General features: G+C 35.1%; 1 protein-coding gene across 1 annotated transcript; it reads right to left on the reverse strand.

Moving 5' to 3' along the window:
• Window positions 1-431: 431 nt before the first annotated feature.
• On the reverse strand, window positions 432-3,854 carry LOC149556722 (pentatricopeptide repeat-containing protein At4g14850-like). The gene has a single exon (XM_089831210.1). The coding sequence runs from the start codon at window positions 3,718-3,720 to the stop codon at window positions 1,576-1,578; it is 2,145 nt and encodes a 714-aa protein (XP_089687336.1). The 5' UTR covers window positions 3,721-3,854; the 3' UTR covers window positions 432-1,575.
• Window positions 3,855-19,838: the final 15,984 nt, after the last annotated feature.

The following is a 19,838-nucleotide window of genomic DNA, read 5'->3' on the forward strand; positions in this document are numbered from 1 at the left end:
TCTTAGTTTGTTCATGCTCAAGTGAATACTTTTATTACCTTATTAAATGTGTTGACCCTAGTTAGCTCATGATAGTCCCTTGGTGTACCCCTGCTTGCCTAGCCCTTTTCCCTTAGCCATGTTGGTCAAGACTCATACCTGTTGGCTCAATTGTAGGTGGTGCCCCCGTGCCCAATTCCTTTTCTGGCAATGCTTCTCCCTTTCGCCATGTTACCAAAGATGGAAATTTATCATGGTAACAACATATTGCTCATCATTTTACGAAGTCAAAATTATCACAGCATATGACCATATTAGCCATCCATTTCCAATTCATATATCATCATAACGATTGACCAATATTCCATTTTCCTGTGAAACCATAATGAATAACCAACACTTCATTCTCACATGAAACCATAACGACTAACTAATTTAACCAATCACTCAACTTCGCATGAAGCCTCGACGGCTATAAAGGAACATTTAAAATTGAGCCAAAAATAAGGATGCAACAAGACATCTTGGTACAATAAAATTCGTCCTTGAGCATCATCTTACAACTCTAATAATTTCTCTAATATAGTTTTGTGAGTGTATCCCACATCTCCTTGGTAGTGTCTTTTCTTGATAGATGGGGAATCGAGTGATCTCTTACCCCATCAAGGATAATCCTTTGTGCCTTGGCCTCCATTGTTTCATGTGAATCTAGGACAATAGGATCATTCACTGGAGGAATCACTACTGTACTAGCATAGGTCTACAACCTGTTCTCCCTGAAAACTGATATAATCCAAACCTGCCACTGGAAGTAGTTTGAAGCACCCTCAAGCCTATCCTCATATCAAACACTTGCTGCCAAACCCTCAAAAAATTGGATTTTCTTTTTTTGTAATCCAAAGCTGGGTTATAGAAATTAACACCCAATATATGGCCAGCACTAGTTAAGGATGGAAAGTAGTTACATCATATGAGTGACTTGCTTGTCATTGCTGGGTGTTATTCCTTGTGCAGAAGCCAAAAGTTCATAAAAACAGCTATGCGATTTCCAAACTGTGTTTCATACACACCAGTCCCCTCCTCGCAAAAAATGTAACATCATAGGCTTGAATAGATAGAATGAACTACTCTCACCATATTCAAAGTTCAAACCTAGACAGCCAACACACTGAATCATGCTTTGCAGATGGCAAGATATCAAAGATTTTGAGAACAGAATAAAATTAGCAAGTAGCATTTCCATTGTGGCTCTTGTTTTAAAAACACATCCCGCATATAATTTGTGACTCCTATTTCAACTATATATTCTGAGAAAAGTAACCAAGGACAAATCCTGCAAAATGAAGTGCACAATTCTTGTTGCCTTTTGTGGTTTTAAAGATTCTGCAGATAGCCAGACGAATAACGGAGTAACTTATGATGATTTGATGCATAAGCGTGCATCAATGAGAACACAGATAAATTAGTGCATGTTCAACTGTGGACAATTCAACAACTGGCACCGTGAGTTTCCAGTTTTTCTGACAATATGCTAGGAAAATGTATACATGATCCAGACAGGGACAAGCACAATATGATATCACTTGTTCTTTTACATCACCAGTAATTCCTACAAGAGCAAAGGTTATCCTTGAAACAATGGAAGCGGTTAGTGTCTCTCACAATTATTTCTCTTCCGACAATACCAGAGCTAAATTTGATGAAATTATGGCAATCACCACATATGCGGAGGTTTTTAGTGATTCGGATAGGTAACCCATATGGTATGGAGATAAGCCCAAATGCAAGAGCTAGCTTTTCACTGTGGTAAGAAAGAAATTGTTCCTTTTGCTGGTCGTCAACATCAAGGAGCACAAATTTTTTATCTGGCACATACCCTGCTTCCTTCATTTGGCCACTCAATTTCTCCACCAATGCATAGATTTCTTCTGTCAATGGATGTGTTCTATCGTTCGAATGAAATTCATGCACTTTATTCTTGTCCCCAACCCAGCTACATCCTGGCTCCTTTTTCATTCCTATATCCTTCATTGCGTTCCTTACTTTTGCGACATCATCCCACCTACCACTGGCAGCATATATATTTGACAGCAAAACATGTGTGCCAGTGTCTCCGGGATCTAACTCAAAAAGGCATTCCGCTGCTTGTTTTGCTAAATCCATGTTACCATGAACTCTAGAAGCACCAAGCAAGGCTCCCCACATAGAAGGGGTGGGTTCCAATGGAATTCCTTTCATAAACTTCAAAGCCTCGTCCAGAAGGCCAGCTCGGCCAAGAAGGTCAATTATGCACGCATAGTGTTCTGGTTCTGGCATTAAGCCATAATCTGTACTCATGGAATTGAAATAAGAAAGACCTTTTCCCACTAAACCGGCATGACTGCAGGCAGATAGCACACAAAGTAATGTGATGTAGTTTGGCTTATACCCAGTACATTGCATTTGTTCAAAAAGATGGATTGCTTTCTCCGCATGACCATGCTGTGAACATGCTGAAATCATTGCATTCCATGATACCAGATTTCTCTCGGGCATTCTGTCAAAAACTTGGGATGCATCATCTATGCTTCCACTTTTCCCATACATATCCACTAGTGCACTTCCTATGTAAACGTTTGACACTGTTCTCATTTTGATAATGTGAGTATGAACCTGTTTCCCATGCTCCAAACTGGCTAAGACTGCGCATGCCTTTAAAACACTTGAACTTGTATGCTCAGTTGCCTCACTCCCCTCTCGATGCAATTGTGAGAAGATACTTAATGCCTCTCCACTGTATCCATTTTGAACATATCCCGCAATCATTGCACTCCAGGAAACCGCATTTCGTTCAGGCATGATGCCAAACAGTTTGCGTGCATCATCAACATGATTTAATTTCCCATACAAATCCACCAATCCATTACCCACAGTCACTTCCGACTCGAATCCGCTCTTCAAAAGGTGACCATGTACTTGCTTCCCCTGTTCGAGTGAGGATGCCTGGACGCACGCATTTAGTAAGCTACAAAAAGTAACATAATTTGGTTTAACATCTGTTTCTATCAGCTTCTGGAACATCTTCAAACCTTCGTCACCGCAACCATTTGTAACGAATCCTGCAATCATGGCATTCCATGAGACGATGTTGCGCCCAGGCATTTCTTCAAACATTTGAAGCGCATCATTACTTATACCACATTTTGCATACATATCTAGAATGGCACTACCAGTATAAACATCAGAATCAAACCCAAATTTGGCAATGCAAGAATGTACCTGTTTGCCGAGCCACAGACCATCTCTACCTAGGCCAGCACATGCCTTAAGCACGCAAGGAAAGGTGAATTCGTTCGGTTTAAAGAATTTCTCTTGCATTTGCATTTGAGAAAAAAGTTTTAAACATTCCCAACAATCGCCATTTTGAACATAACCTGCGATCATAGCAGTCCACGATACGACACCTCGTTCGGCCATTTTGTCAAACACTCGGCGTGCAAGGTCTGTATTCTGGCATTTGGCATACATGTTAACAAGGTTCGTGTTCAAAAATGAAGCCAACGTTTCGTATCCATTTTTTATTAGAATTGCATGAAATTGCTTGCCTCGATCAAGAGTTTTGCTATTTGCGCAATCCTGTAGTGCACGCCCATATGCCTTGAAGTCTAATTGCGAAAAGGATTTATGTGCATGGTCCATCAAATACAAGATACCCGATGCCTGCTTACAGAGGTTGGCGTTCATGATTTCCTCTTCAACCATTCATTGAGGATTTCTGTTGCCCTCCATGAAATTTGATGATGTCAAATCAAATGATAGGTTTGACAATGGAATCTTGTTCTAGCTTATGCTCATGCTGAATGGTTCTCAATCATTAAAGGATTTTTTATGAGATCTAGTTGTGCAATGAATTAAGAGAAAATCAATTAATCTGTATGTCGAGTCTTCTTGATGTTTACTCTTTCACAATAAGTAAGAAAGTTGTGGTCTAAATTACGTTCATAGAAATTACTACTTGTTGACTATTAAAAAAAATAAAAATTGACATATAAAATATGAATTTGAGATTGTATCCTACTAATTAAATTAGGTTCATAGAAATTACAACTTGTTGACTATTAAAAAAAATAAAAATTGACATCATAAAATATGAATTTGAGATTGTATCCTACTAATTTGAGTTCTTAATTTTTAGTATAAATTTTTTTAAATCTTTGATTTATTCAGTAATTATTAGATTTGATATAAAAATCAAGAAGGAAGTAAAGAAGTCATTTCTAAGAAAGATTAATAATTTTGTGTAATGTGAAAATGATTTTTTTTGTACTTTTCTTATTTAATTTTGAATGAATTTTGACATATTTATTTTCAATAAGCATTCGTTTTATTTTGCATAAATATTGTTAAATAAAATATTCTATCTTAATTTTATAAGTTCTATTTTTATTGCTTATATTTGATCTTTAGTTTATATATTCATCATTTTAATTATGATTTACAAATTATAAGAAATTATAAGCTAGTTTTATGGATTGAGAAATGAGCTCTTTTTCGAATTTCAAAATGTAAATCGTGACTTTATACATTTCCTTTCAATTACCTATATTGATTTCATTTGAAGTAAAAAATCATTTGATATTGTCCTTGGACTTATATGACACCTTTTACTAACTTTTCATCTAAAACTATTGAATAACTTTATTATTTAACCAAGACTAATCATTCTCTTGGAATTCCTCTTAATTGAGTTTTTTTTATTAATGAATTATTTAATAATTGAAAATAGTAGTTTTCCACAATATGTCATATAGTATGTTGTTGTCTTTGGAATTGAATGTGTTTTTCTTTTTGCATCAAGTTTCAAAGAGACCTCCAAGATAAGAAGCTCACAGTTTACCATTGTGTTGTAGGCTCTTGCCTTCTAAATTCATTTAATTATCTATGAAATGTGGGTGAAATTTCAAGCCCACTTAACTCCTTCACCTTCCCATTTCTCTCTCCACTCATCACTCAACTTATCAAATCTTCCTCCCCACCTAACTTTTGCACTTGCTAATATGTGGAAGATTATATTATTTTTTTTTTAAATTATCTTCCACTTAACTCCATTTGCTTCCATTCTCCTCATCTGATTAACAATTTATCCTTTCCATTTTTTTCCTACTTAAAATGTTCTATACTAATTTCTTTTAACTTTGTTGTCTATCATTTCCCACTCTTCTTCTTCTTTGCTTAATAATGTCACCTTCTCATTTGTCCTCAAATAACTTCTCTCATGTCATCATGACTATTGATCAAGTCTCAAGTCCAAGTCGATCTTCTTTGTCCCATAAACCAAAAAATATTTGTGAATTTCTATCATTTGTCCAATTTTTAAACCAAAATCTTTGAATCGAGTCTTGTATCATTATTTTAAGTTTTTTTATGTGTTTATGCACCAAATTATAAGAGAAGCATTATAATAGAATCAAAAATAGTAATGAAGGCTCATTGCATTAGATGTTTGGTTTTTATTTATTTTTAGTTATTTTTATTTCCATTTTTTCTATTACATGGATTAAGTTTTTTTAAATGAATTATGGCTCTTGTGATGGTCTTGTATATTTTCATGTTATTCTCTCCCTAGTTTCTTAGTTTATACATTTTAATGAATTCAACGTGAATTGTTCTAAGTAAAAAAAATTGTGAGTTTTTTTTCATAAGAAACATGGCCATATGCGATCTATAATCAATGCAATTGTATTGTTTTTCAGAGAAATTGTTTTGATTTGCATGCAAGAACTAGTAACACAATTGTTGGAATTTAGTATATTTGTTATCTAATGGTCTTTTTTTCATGTAGCATTTTCACTATAAATTAGTTTTCAAATACAATAGATTAGTCTTTTCAATATTGTTTGGTTTGATTTAAATATATCTTGGATTTAATGTAATACTTTAATGAACAACAATCAATCCTTCACATAGATTAATTATACAGATAGCTTGATAAATTACATTTAGTCTTAAATAGGATGAAAATGAATACATCTAGATCTAATTGGGTCAGTCAAAAGTAATTTTTTCTCTTATTTGTCACTTTATCAATTTTTTATGTGTAATTGTCTTGATAAAATATGCACCTATATAAAAATTAAAAAGTGAACTAGCATATGGTTTGTTGAAACCAGTAGATGCATAGAGTCACCATGGTGTTAGTTGAATGCCTCTAAAGGCTGATGGCATTGAGAAAAACACCCAATTTCTCAGTGAATGGATCTTCAAATTGGCTAACTAGCAAACTTATGAATCCAAAACTGTCTGAAATGTCCCTTTTCTTATTTTGTATGATATTTCCAACCTCTAATCAGATTTTCAAGATCAAACAACTAATATCACAAAGATCCACCAAATTTCTCAAGAAACCCCAAATAGAGTATGCCAAAAATTGTGCCAAAAGCTTCACAGCTTCACCTATTATTAATAAATCTGAAAGTGGACATTTTTACAGAAATTTCAGCAGCATAACAGCTTACAACATGATATTTCCAGATCCATATAGCCTTTACACAACAAATCTCAAATGTAGGACAAAAACTATGCTCATTGGGCTCCCGAAATTAACACAAAAATGCTCGAAAACACCACAAAAACACTAATAATCTATCTCAGAAGTTTAATCACATGCCAATACATATATTCAGATCTATTTTAACACCTTAAAGTCTGAAATACAACAGCAACCCAAACTGATATGAAATACTCAACTGGAAACACCAAACTCATACCAAAAACACACCCGAAAACCCACAAATCTGCACTGTTCAGCACAAAGGAAAACTCTGTATGAGCATGCACATGGAATGGCTTCAAACTCCCATCCTTAGCCTTCCTGGAAACCTGCAAACTCTCGTTCTTGGGTCTCCCTGGAAACCTGCAAACTCCCGTTCTTGGGTCTCCTTCTCCACAGGTTTGGCAGCCTCTGAAGAATAACAAAGAATGAGCAAAAATCAAGTTCTGGAATCCCCCAAAATGCCTCCAAACCCCTTAAAAGAGGGCATAATCATAACTCACGTCTAAGAGAGGTTAATGAAACATATTTTAATAATAATTTTCATTTATTAGTCCAACGGTTTCCAAAGATTAACCCCCTTTTTTCGAAACTTCACTTTTTTGGGCCTGCCTACCTTAGCAAAGATTATTATTTTTTTATTATTTGAAAAGGGGACATGACACTGTCCCACCGAGCGTGCCAAAAACTGTTGTCACAAAAGTTTGTACCCTTGCCTAAAGTTTGACCTAAAGGAAACCTTGTAAAACATGGAAACAATCTCCAAGTTGTGGGACTTGAACAATGAGATTGAGTCTATAGAGAAGGTCGACTTCCTAACTATCAAGATGCACCTAACTACTTCTTGAAGGAAAAGGGAGAAGGAAATGCATGAAATCAAACTACCTAGTCTAATCTAGAGGGGTGCTCCACCAAATAGTACATTTAGTCTTATCTCTACCTAGAACTGCATAGTTTATCAATATTATCCCAAAGTACACAAATTCAATATTTTATTTAACTCAACAACCATATGTAGATCATAAAGCAATAGAATGTTATAAGGAACGAGCTTCACTCTATATCATTCAAAGGCAAAATAGATACAACATACAAGTTGAAGAATGGAAGTAACACATTAACAGAAAGCAAGAAGATATTGCACAATATATTAATGGAAGAAAAAGGTAAAACAAAGAAGTATATTCACTCAAAGGCTAAGGAAATTATAGTAGTAGAGTATGCAATACAACTGATATAGAATTAGAGAAAAGACTGACTCTTTGAAAGGGTTACAAAATTTTCCTTTATAGCTTAGGCATAACTAAGAAGACTCCAACTAAAACCCTAAAACTCAATCATTGTCTTTAAGTTGTAGAGAACAATAACTACTAATCCAAGGAAGATTTGATCAGATGCACGTCCCTATGCAAAAAAACCTAATTTTTATGTGAAAACTCAGGTCTAAAAGAGATAGAAACGGCGACCATAACTACTATAACCAATAGATGGATAACCATGGTGGTGATAGAATGAAATTTACATTTATTAGGCATCAAGAACACCAAAAAGGTGGTTGTAGGCGATCAAATTATTTGTTCACCATCAATGAGCCACTTTTGATAGTGTTTATGATAGTGCTAGGTCAGTTGTGTCATCAAGTCAGTTGAATTCAATAGTCAACCTCGCCACTTGTCCTTATATCTTTAAAGCATCATGCTAGATCATCTCCAAGTGTTGAAAAGTCTCCTACCTAGACAGCTTGGACATGTGGTGCCATCTCATTCATGCCAAATTCATCGAGAACACCTATGGGTTGTAGATCCTTATTCACCTTCATGAAGAGTGAACGACAATCTTATAATCAGTCATTATATCTCTACCATCGATCTTGGGCTTAAAAGCCATCGTGAAAAATTGTTCCACTTAAGTTCCCAAGGACACGTGGTCACATTTTGGGCATTTGAAACTTTTGGGGAAAGATTCCTTCAAATCCATTGAGACCTCCTAGGATGTTCTTCAAACTCTCGCACTGTCGACACCTGTCCACCACACAATGTCATCACTAGACCCACCATATATATTTTGTTTCCCCATGAGAACACAAGCATTGTTAGATCAAGAAAGATACGACAATGGAGATTCTATCTCGGGGTCTCACTATACTTTTTTTCTTTCAATGCTCCATAAACTCCCGAAATGCCAACATGTGACCACCACTATGTCACCACCATCGGGTCCCATTGAAAATGGACTTAGGGAAAACATGTGACAAATGTATGATTTAATTTATAAAAAAAGGGGTGTGGGAAAATGCTTAAAGTGAATAAACCTAGTAAGGGGAGACCCAGCTTAAGTTGTGCATGAGTAACTCAACCCTCCAAAAAAGTAACACACAATTATGACATGAAGGGGAGAAATAGGGCTCTACTAGGTTTTGGCCATTATAATGCATTGTGTAAACCTTGGCACTATGAACATGTATCTCAAATTAGATTTAGTGATGGTGATATGGGAACAAGGGGGGGCTCTAAAATGACTAACTTTTTTGGAGACTCAAAGGGGATGCTTGCTTGCTAAGCATAGATCAGTGGCCTTAAGCAATCCATTAGGCATGGAGTTACCAAAAAGAAAGATGCACTATCCTGCCTGCAAGCTCATAAAATCTACCTCTGCAACCAACAAACTACAAAATTTTCTATATCTAGGAGGGAATAGTTGTGCACGTGCAGTTCTTGGAAAGTTGCAAAACACCTACTCCACTATGTACAAGTATTTACAATGCAAAAAAAATTAAACAAAGCCACTGACTAGCTTGTTGAAGTAGTTGTCATTCCTTACAAGCTGATTTTTTTCTCTCATGCACATGGGCAATCAAATGAATCAACAAGTATGACAAGCATACTACTACATGGAACACCTTCTCCCCAATGTTGAAACTAAAGCTTTCCTACATTGGGGCATTACATTGTGGAGCAAAATATACTTGGTCCTCTTTATAAGATTCTCCCTCATTCTCAAGAGTAAGCATGACCAAGGGTAACTTGCTAATTTGTTGTAGAGATAGATGCCTTATGCAACATCCTTTGGATGGCATTTGGTATAGGCAATCAGCCTCGACCACATTGTTGTGATATGCAACCTCCAAATCTTTATAACTAGTAGGGGCTAGCTCTGATGTTATGGCTAGTGGTGTGTGTGTTTCTTCATGTTGCAGCTGCAACATATGTTCCCCCTCTAGCCCATGTGAATCCTTGCAAACAAGGGGTTGCAACTCCTGCACTTGTGTAGGCTCTTGTGATGTGGAAGAAAAAGAAGGATGTGTCTCCTTCGATGTCTCTGTTGTAGCAGACAACATGATCATTAGCTTCACTTGTAGTTCTTTCTCACACCTTTATTTTTGTGTAGCCAATTCCCTTGCAAGAATTTCCTCATGCTCTTGTTTTTGGGCTTCCAACTACTTTGCAAGCTCTTCCTCAAACTACCTTCATTGTTCTTCTAGCTATTGCAACAATATTTCTCTAGCGTGTGTTGGCTCATGAGCAGCAACCCGTAACTCATGTACTTGGGGCAACTTAGGCAATGTTTCTTCTTCCAACATATCATGGGAGACCTTCTACTGCAACACATGGTTTGGCTTTTCTTCCTTTTGTAGAAGGCCCTTAGGTTCCACCCTAGAATCAAAAGCCAAATTTTGTTCCTTAAGAGTAGGAACAACCTCATCCTCATTTTTCTCTTTCTTCTCCACCCTTGGCAGCAACTCAACATCAAGTTGAGGAGTTGTGGGCTCTTGATCATTGCAACAAGGAATAGAAATCTGGGGAGGCTCACTCCTTCTAAAGCTAGTAAATTTTCTCCTTAGAGGTTCTTGTGCTTCAATTTCTTACACTTGAGCAAGCTTGACCCTTGTCTCTTCTTTCGCAATAGACAATCTTCTTGCAAGATCCCCCTCAAATTGTCTTTTTCTTATTTCTTCCTCTTGTTGCAACCTGAGAAGGGATTGGTGAGCCTCATTAAAAATATCAAGGGCCTTAGGCACCATTTTGCAAACATGAGGATCATTCTTCCACATCTCCCTCTCATTACAGAAATCATCAAGCCAAGTAGTCATAATGAGCATGATATCAGAAGAATCCCCACAATTAGTATCATCATAAGGATTATGAACAAATTCAAAAATATTATCTATGTCAGCAAATCCAAGGTCCAAAATTTTTATGTAGGCATAAAGCTCTCCTACCTTTATCCTAGGATCACTATAGGGTTCTATGGAAGACTGCAGGTTGATCATTTGATGTTGTAGGAGAGACCAGACCTAAGGAGTGATCAACATTTGAGCTTGTTTTTTTCTTCCTCTCTTACGACTCCTGGAACTCTTGGAATGTGATGAACTTGGTGGGGGGAATTTTTACAAGTTCATGGCCATAGATGACATGATGGGTTGGAGTAAAATCAACCTCCTCATGCTCTGGGTAATCACGTTGGTCATAACCAAGTTGTGGTTGATATAGAGAATGGGAGGGATGAGGAATAGCTTCTTCATGATATGGGGGAAGTGGGAGGCATCTCTATGAAAAAAAATTCATGGTAAAGCATTCAAACAAGCACCTTCATAGAAATTTTGAGGTAACATAAAAATAGAAAATCATACTAGCATTTGGTCTATTGAAACCAATAGATTCAGAGAGTCACCATGGTGTTAGATGAATGCCTCTAAAGGCTGATGGCACTGAGAAAAACACCCAATTTCTTAGTGAATGGATCTTCAAACTAGCTAATTAGTGGATTTATGAATTTGAAACTGTCCCACCTGGCATGCCAAAAACTATTGTCACAAAAGTTTGCACCCTTGTCTGAAGTTTGATCTAAAGGAAACCTTGTGAAACATTGAAACAATCTCCAAGTTGTTGGACTTGAACAATGAGATTGAGTCTCCGAAGAAGGCCGACTTCCTCACTATTAGGATGCACCTAACTACTTCTTGAAGGAAGAGGGAGAAGGAAATGCATGAAATCAAACTACCTAGTCTAGTCTAGAGGGGTGATACACCAAATAATATGTTCAGTCTTATCTCTACCTAGAACTACATAGTTCATCAATATAATCCCAAAGTACATAGATTCAATCTTTTCTTTAACTCAACAACCACATGTAGATTAGAAACCAAAAAAATGTTACAAGGAAGAAGCTTCACTCTATATCATTCAAAGGAAAAATAGATACAACATACAAGTTGAAGAATGGAATTTACACATTAATAGAAGGCAAGATGATATTGCACAATATATTAATGGAAGAAAGAGGTACAATAGAGATATATATTCACTCAAAGGAAAAGGAAATTATAGTAGCAAAGTATGCAATACATCTGATATAGAATTAGAGAAAAGACTGACTCTTTGAAAGAGTTACAAAATTTGTCTTTATAGCTTAGGCATAACTAAGAAGACTTCAAGTAAAACCCTAAAACTCAACCACTATCTTCAAGTTACAGAGAACAATAACTACTGATCCAAGGAATATTGATTGAATGCACATCCCTATGTAGAAAACCTAATTTTTACATGCAAACTTGGGCCTTGAAGAGAGAGAAACGGTGGCCATAACTGCTCTGACTAGTAGATGGATAACCATGGTGGCAGTAGAATGAAATTTGTATTTATCAGGTGTCAAGAACACCAAAAAGGTGGTTGTAGGTGATCAAAGGATTTGTTCACCATCAATGAGCCACTTTTGATAGTGTTTACTATAGTGCCAGGCTAGTTGTGTCATCGAGTCAATTGAATTCAACAATCAACCTCATCATGTGTCCTTATATTTTTAAAGCATCTCGCTAGATCATCTCCTAGCATTGAAAAGTCTCCTACTTGGACAACTTGGACATGTGGTGCCATCTCATTTGTGCAAAATTCATCGAGAAAACCTGTGGGTTGTAGATCCTTATTTGCCTTCATGAAGAATGAACAACGATCTTATAATCAATCATTATATCTCCATTGTCAATCTTAGGCTTAAAACCTCTCATGCAAAATTGTTCCACTTAAGTTCCCCAAGACATGGAGCCGCATTTTGAGCATTTGAAACTTTTGAGGAAAGATTCCTTCAGATCGATTGAGATCTCCTGAGATGTTCTTCAAACTCCTGTAATGCCAATACCTATCCACCACACGACGTCATCACTGGACCCACCATATATCTTTTTTTTCCCCATGAGAACACAAGCATCATTAGATCAAGAAAGATTTTATGGTAGAGATTCCATTTTGGGGCCTCACTATACTTTTTTCTTTTGATGCTCCATAAACTCCCAAAATGTTGATGCATGGCCACCACTACATCATCACCATCAGGTCCCACTAAAAATGGACTTAGGGAAAACATGTGATAAATGCATGATTTAATTTAAAAAGAAAGGGGTGCAGGGCAACACTTAAAGTGAATAAACCTAGTAAGCGGAGACTCAGCTTAAGTTGTGCATGGGTAACTTGACCCTCCAAAAAAGTAACACATAATTATAACATGAAGGGGAGAAATAGGGCTGTAATAGGTTTTGGCCATTTTAGCACACTGTGCAAACCTTGGCACCATGAGCACGTATCTCTGATTGGATTTAGTGATGGTCACATTAGAACAAGGTGTGGTGGTGGGGGAGGGGGGGGGGGGGGGGGGGGGGGGGGGGGTGGGGGGGATGGGGGGTGCGTGATTGAGGGCAGCTAAAATGATAACACAACCCTTGGAGATCACTAGGGATCAATTGGATGCATTTGTAAGACCATGGGCCTAATAGACATTCAATAGCTATCATGGTCAACTTTGGTCAATAGGTTATCAAATATATAGTAAGGGTAGAGTAGGGTTATGATGATGTTTGGACCTTTTCTTGTCATTATATGAGGGTTTGGATGTATACAAATCAAATTTATAAGGAATGGGTAAAAGTTGTCAACATTGTCTTGACAATATTTTGTGCAACTTTTGCATTTTTGGTCCCAAAAGACATAGTAGCTAAAATGATAATTGGGAACTAATGAGAGGGAGTCAAAAACATAGTTTAATCCTTCAGGGATTTAATTCAAGGGTTTTTGTTGGATTTGGAAAATGCAATACAATAAAAGTAATGATTTTCCTGGCATTTCCATGTTTTCTTAGACTTGTAAAGCTCTGAAAGTATTTGTGATGGTGATTGGCTCATATTTTGAGATAGAGGAATTCCTTAGATCTTATTTTCAATTGGTCCAAGGGTTAGATCTCATTCATAACCCAACTTATAAGAGTTTTATAGTAACAGGGCTTGAAACCCTTAGCAACCTAGGCTTTAGGATTCAAATGTGGATAATTTCACTTTTCATTAGTGGAAATTTGTAGCCCTTGGTGGAAAGTGAGGCTTCTGAATGTACTATAGAAATAAATTATTCCCATAGTAAGAGACAAAGGAATTTGGAATAAAATGGAAGCCCTTACCCAATATTTCAATGTGATTAGTTAATGAATTGCAAATGAGGATTGTAGAAGAAGTTTTGACTAAGTTGATCAAGTAATAAGGATGGATTTTGTGTTTTGGAATAAGGGCATAGATTTTGTGGTGATTAGTCATGATAGAAAATTTCATTTGGAAGGGGTTTCTTTGGAAAATCAACCTAATTAGGAGCTTACTAGACCTAATCAGACAATCTTAGTTTGGTGAATCATTGGTCGATGGAGGAACTAATTTTGACATACGTTATTAGGGGCTCCAAATGGTATTCTAACCTATAATTTATCTCTTGGGTTTGTTGGGAGAATTTTTGGTTGAGGGATCGAAATCAAGTATGAAGACCTAATTGAGCATTAGGCCTATTTAGGATAAATCATCTTACCAAAGGGGTAAGGATCTAATGAATTTTGAAGCTCTATCAAACTAGAGTCCCTATGTAAAAATAGGATGGAAGAAGGGATCTACTCATTTGTATGATGGTTGGGAGCTTAGAATAGTGATAATATTGGCTCTCTTGGGAGGAAACATAAGGGACAAAGTGTGTGAAATAAGATAATGAATCTTTTGGATTGATGAATTGTTAGATGGGTCACATAGGAATCTTAAAGGGTGTAGGTGGATCTTGAAGACAAGGGAAGGAGTAAACTAGGAGAATAAGTGATGGACTATTAATGAAAAGGGAGAAAATAAGGATTTATAAGGGGATACAACTATTTGGGTGTCTTTGAACGACTTTACATCATACTCATATTAGTGTAGGGATTAGATCACTTGGGTTTTGTGATCTTGGTGTATGTTAGCAGAAGGGGTAGATAAAAAGTCTAATATGATGCCTCCCAAAATTTTGTCATATGATGCAATAAAGAAATTGATAAGCCTTAAAAGAACTTTTCCACAAACTCAAACACTTTAAGATTTTAGATCATTAGCTCAACAAATAGATTTAATTTTCACCTAAATCATCCAAATGACTTTTAACTTCTTCTACTGAGTAGTAGAGAAAACTTCCAACTTATACTAGAAATTGTAGCAATAAATAATGAACATGAAATAAACATGCAACATAATAAGCATTCACACAATTTTGACACTACTATTTAATGCAGAAACCCTACAAAGAGGAAAACCCACCCAGGAAAGAATAACCCAAAAATTTCACTATTCTGAAGTGAGCTCTATTAGGAGCCAACCTTGTTAAAGGTTACCTACACATTGTTAATGTGACCTTGTTAGAGGATTTTTATCAAAGATCGTCTAGACCTTATTACTCCTTAAAATATATAGAGTGGATTGCTCTAAAGGACTTACAAACATTGAACAGAATGTCACCAAAAAATAGATTTACAAATAAGACTATTACGTCCACTTAGTTAAGAGACTTTTTACTATAATGGTTAGAAAGTAATAGTGAAATGATCTTTTAGGTTTTAACATTACCTTGCTTGTTCAAGTCTTTGTGTTGATCAATGTCTTTCCTCTTGCAATCATCTTTCTTCCTTCTAATCCCTTCTAGCTGATTTACTTACTCACACACCAACTAAGCACTTATTTTTCTTGATCTTCACAATGCAGATATGGTTGATTATCCTTCTAGCTATCACTTCCTTCTTCAACTTCATCAACAATAATGAACATTGAGTTCATCCCTTAAATAGAAAAAAAATTGCTCCTCTAGAATCTTCTAGGTTTTGCTTCTTAATCACAATAGTAAGATCTTCATCAAGTTTAGATTCATTAAATCTAGATGCTCAAGAAATATTCTTCCACATTAAACTTTGTGCTCCAATTCAAATTTTTAAATCTCCTTCATCAAATCTTCTTTGAATTTCTCAATTTGTTGATCTCATAAATAACTCCATCTTTATCTTTAAAACTTCTCAAACAATCTTTTTTTTCATCACATGTCGGCCTCAGATTAAATCTTTTCTAAAATGTTATTCCTTTTTATGCCTAGTTAACATTACATCTTGATTAGTCAAAACTAGACTTATTTAACACTATAATTTTTTGGTTGATACTACACATTCTTTTACTTCTTCATTAGTTTCTCGGTGGCAACTATTGTAGCTCAGTTAATAGCATGGTTCTTTATTCACCAACAAAATTATCTTTCTTATACATGATATCAACACTTAATCAAATCATGTCAAATAATCAAACCAACGATATACTATCAGATTGTAACTCATTCGAGTTCCCATTAACTACCATGCACTTATCAACCAACACTTACATCATCATTATACTTTCTTCAAATCTTCTTCATCAATCAAATTCTCTTGATCAATCATGTAATATGGCACTCTAGTGAATTAGCATAATGTCTAACCAATTAAGGCTTGATGTCAATGACAACATAACAATTGATATGTCCCTTTCATATCTTTCTTGTCTAGATCTCTATGTTACTTAATCTATGTCTTATGATCCCTTACTAGTTGATTCAAAAACTTCACCCATCAACTTAGCACTTCCATTACTTGATCTTTACAATAATGGTCTTCTTGGTTCTCCCTATTTCTTCATCAACTTGATCAGAAACAATCAACTCAATCTAAATAAATAAATATTGTGTCCATCCTTTAAATATATATATTTTTGTTCCTCTAGAATCTTCTAGGTTTTTTCACTTAATCACAATTGTTAGATCTCCCTCAGGTTCATGTTCATTGATTTTAGACACTAAGGAAATATACTTCCACCTTGAACTTTGTGGTCCATTTCCAATTGTTAAATCTCCTTCATTAGATATTCTTTGAATTTCTCTATTCTCTCATAGAAAACTTCATCTTTATATTTGAAAATTATCAAAAAACCTTTATTTTCATCAAATGTTGACCTCAATTTAAATATTTTCTTAAATTGTTCTTCCTTTTTATGCTCGCTTAACATTACATCTTGTTGGGTCAACATTAGACTTGGTTAACACTAAAATTTCTTGGTTGACACTACACTTTATTCATTTCTTCTTTAGGTGCTTGATAGAAACCATAGTAGTTTGGTTAAAATATTGATCCTTCACTCACCACCCAAACTATCATTCTTATACATGATTCCAAAACTTAATCAAATCATGCAAAAGAAACCAATATTATATTATCAGTGTCTAACTCATTTAAGTTCCCATTGAATACCATACACTTATCAACACTTACATCATCATACTTTCTTCAAATTCTCTTCATCAATTAAATGGTACTCTACTGAATTAGCATAATGTCTAACCAATTAAGGCTTGACATCAATAACAACATAAAAAATTATATGGCTCTTTCACATACATTAACAACATTATTAGTTGGGGCTAACAATCTCCCCCTTTGACATTGATGACAACACATAAGACATGATTACATAATTATAAAACAATAAAAATCAAATGCCAACACATTTTCAGCTCTTTCAACTTCACACAAGTTTTCTGCAACTTGATGATCTCTACATCAGATTCTTTTTTTAGCATTATGTTATTTTGCTTGGTATGCCACATCATATTCTCCCCCTTAGAATATACTTCTTTGTTCTGCAGCAGTATCAACATTATTTATCTCATTTTTTGGGTTTGCTTCTTGTAGCATCTCTCCCTTTGACTACAATCTTGTTTCATAATCATACTTCCAATCACTCCACATAACTCACTTGTCTCCTCTTTTCACAACAATTCCAAACTTTAAATATAAGATTCAATTAGAAAATTACAAAACCTTGTACCTTTCATGTACTAATTTTATTTGTTTCATTATGATTATTTCACAACTTTGGGAAACAATCCCTAAATAGTGAACTCTTGCATCAACTCCACAAAGACATTTTGATCATCCATGAATTGATATGACATGCATCATTTTTTTGGTGAATCTTGGATAGGGGAAGGATCCCTAATTTTCCTCTAAGATACTCAAAAGCATCCTTAGGAAATGACTTTATGAGTATATCTACAAATTTCTCTTTAGACTTTGCATACTCCAATCTTAGAATTTATACTGATGTTTGACATCTCTTGCTCTCTCATCCTGATGATGGATCACGTAGTGTGATTCAAAACGTTGATGGTAAAAATCTCCACACAATCTAATCCAGAAATTGATTTACATAACTACTCCAATCTTACTTGTTCTCTTGTACTTGCTCCCATAAGTATTGATAAATGATAGATATGTGCTTGGTTTTTGCATGCATTCAAAGATTTTTTGATATATTAATAACATTTGTGTTATCACAATCGATAGTAACATGTTTAGTGACTCCTTCTTGCATACCTTCCAATAGACTCTTAATCCAAATAATATTTGAACAATTAAGTAAAACAACGACATACCCAACTTTAGCAGTAGAATTTCATATACAACTTTGTTTCTTGCTCAACCATGTAATCAACTTTTATCCTAAAACCAAAGCTCCACCACTAGTACTCTTTCTATCATCAACATTTCCATCCCAATCAACATCAGTATAAATTCTAAGCTCAAAATCACCTTCTTTCTTGTACCATAGTTCATATCCTTTTGTTCCTTTCAAATATCTCAATATCCTCATAGTTGTAGTCATATGTGTCTCTTTAGGATTAGATGAAAATATTGCAACTATTCCAACTGCATGTGCAATATCACGTCTATTGTGTAATACACACTACAACTTCCTAATCATTGATCTATATTATGTCTCATTTACTTCACTAGTGTTGTCTTCCTTAGATAATTTTCATCTAGTGACCATAGGGGTGTTAATTGGCCTTGACTCTTCCATACCAGATGTCTTTAATATCCCTTTTTTGTACTTAGACCGAGTCACATGTATAGGACCTTTTTTTGATGAACTTGTAAACCAATGAAAAACTTAACCTCACCAAACATGGACATCTCAAATTCTTTACTCATCTAATCAGTGAATGATTTGCACAACAAAATATTACCACAAAATATTATATCATCAAAAAAATATTTCAACAATCAAGACCTTATTTTCAGCTTCACTTTTCAATTATAAGTTATAGTTATGACTTGTACTAACAAATCCAATTGTGATCAACTATGAATGCAATATTTCATGCCATACTCTTGGTGCTTGCTTTAGTCCATATATAGCTTTCTTAAATCTGCATACTAGGTGCTTTTGATTTGGCTCCACAAATCCTTTAGGTTGTTCAATGTAGATTTTTTCCTCCATAATTCCATTTAGAAATGTAAACTTAACATCTATTTAATAGAATTTGAATCTCTTGTAAGTTTCATAAGAAAACAATATTCTAAGTCCTTCCAATCTAGCTATAGGTGCGAAGGTCTTTCCATAGTCAATTCCTTCTTCTTGGGCATAAGCTTTAAAAATAAATTTGCCCTTATTTCTCATGACTTCTCCTTTCTCATTTGATTTATTCTTGAATATCCACTAGGTTCCTATACATTTTTACCTTTGGGTATTAGCACCAATGTTCGCATATTGTTCTTTTCAATCTAATTTATCTCCTCATTCATAGAATTGATCCAATCACCAAGTGCATCTTTCATAGTTATAGGCTCAAAATCAGCAATCAACATTTTATTGTAATTTAGCTTACTTATTTTTATGATTCCAACACTCTTTTCTCTAATGATTTGATCTTGTGAATGATTCCTTTTCACACACTTTGCTAATATAGGCTTAGATTTGTAATCTTCATCATTAACTTCACTCAGTTGGGGCTTAGCAATCTGCTTGGGTTGTTCTATCTATGGCTCAGGAAATGCAAGTTATTTCTTGGTATCTCTTTCTTTTTGCATGGTGCACCATTACAATGATTTAGTTTTGTGCTTGAGTACAATAGCAAGTGTATCATCTTGAACATAGACAAAAAAAATTAATCCTTAGGCTCTTTCTTTCTTTCCTTGTCGTTCTTATATG

This window comes from Cupressus sempervirens, chromosome 5, assembly GCF_028749045.1.
Source record: "Cupressus sempervirens isolate cs-2001-9-10 chromosome 5, ASM2874904v1, whole genome shotgun sequence".
Taxonomy (NCBI): Eukaryota; Viridiplantae; Streptophyta; class Pinopsida; order Cupressales; family Cupressaceae; genus Cupressus; species Cupressus sempervirens.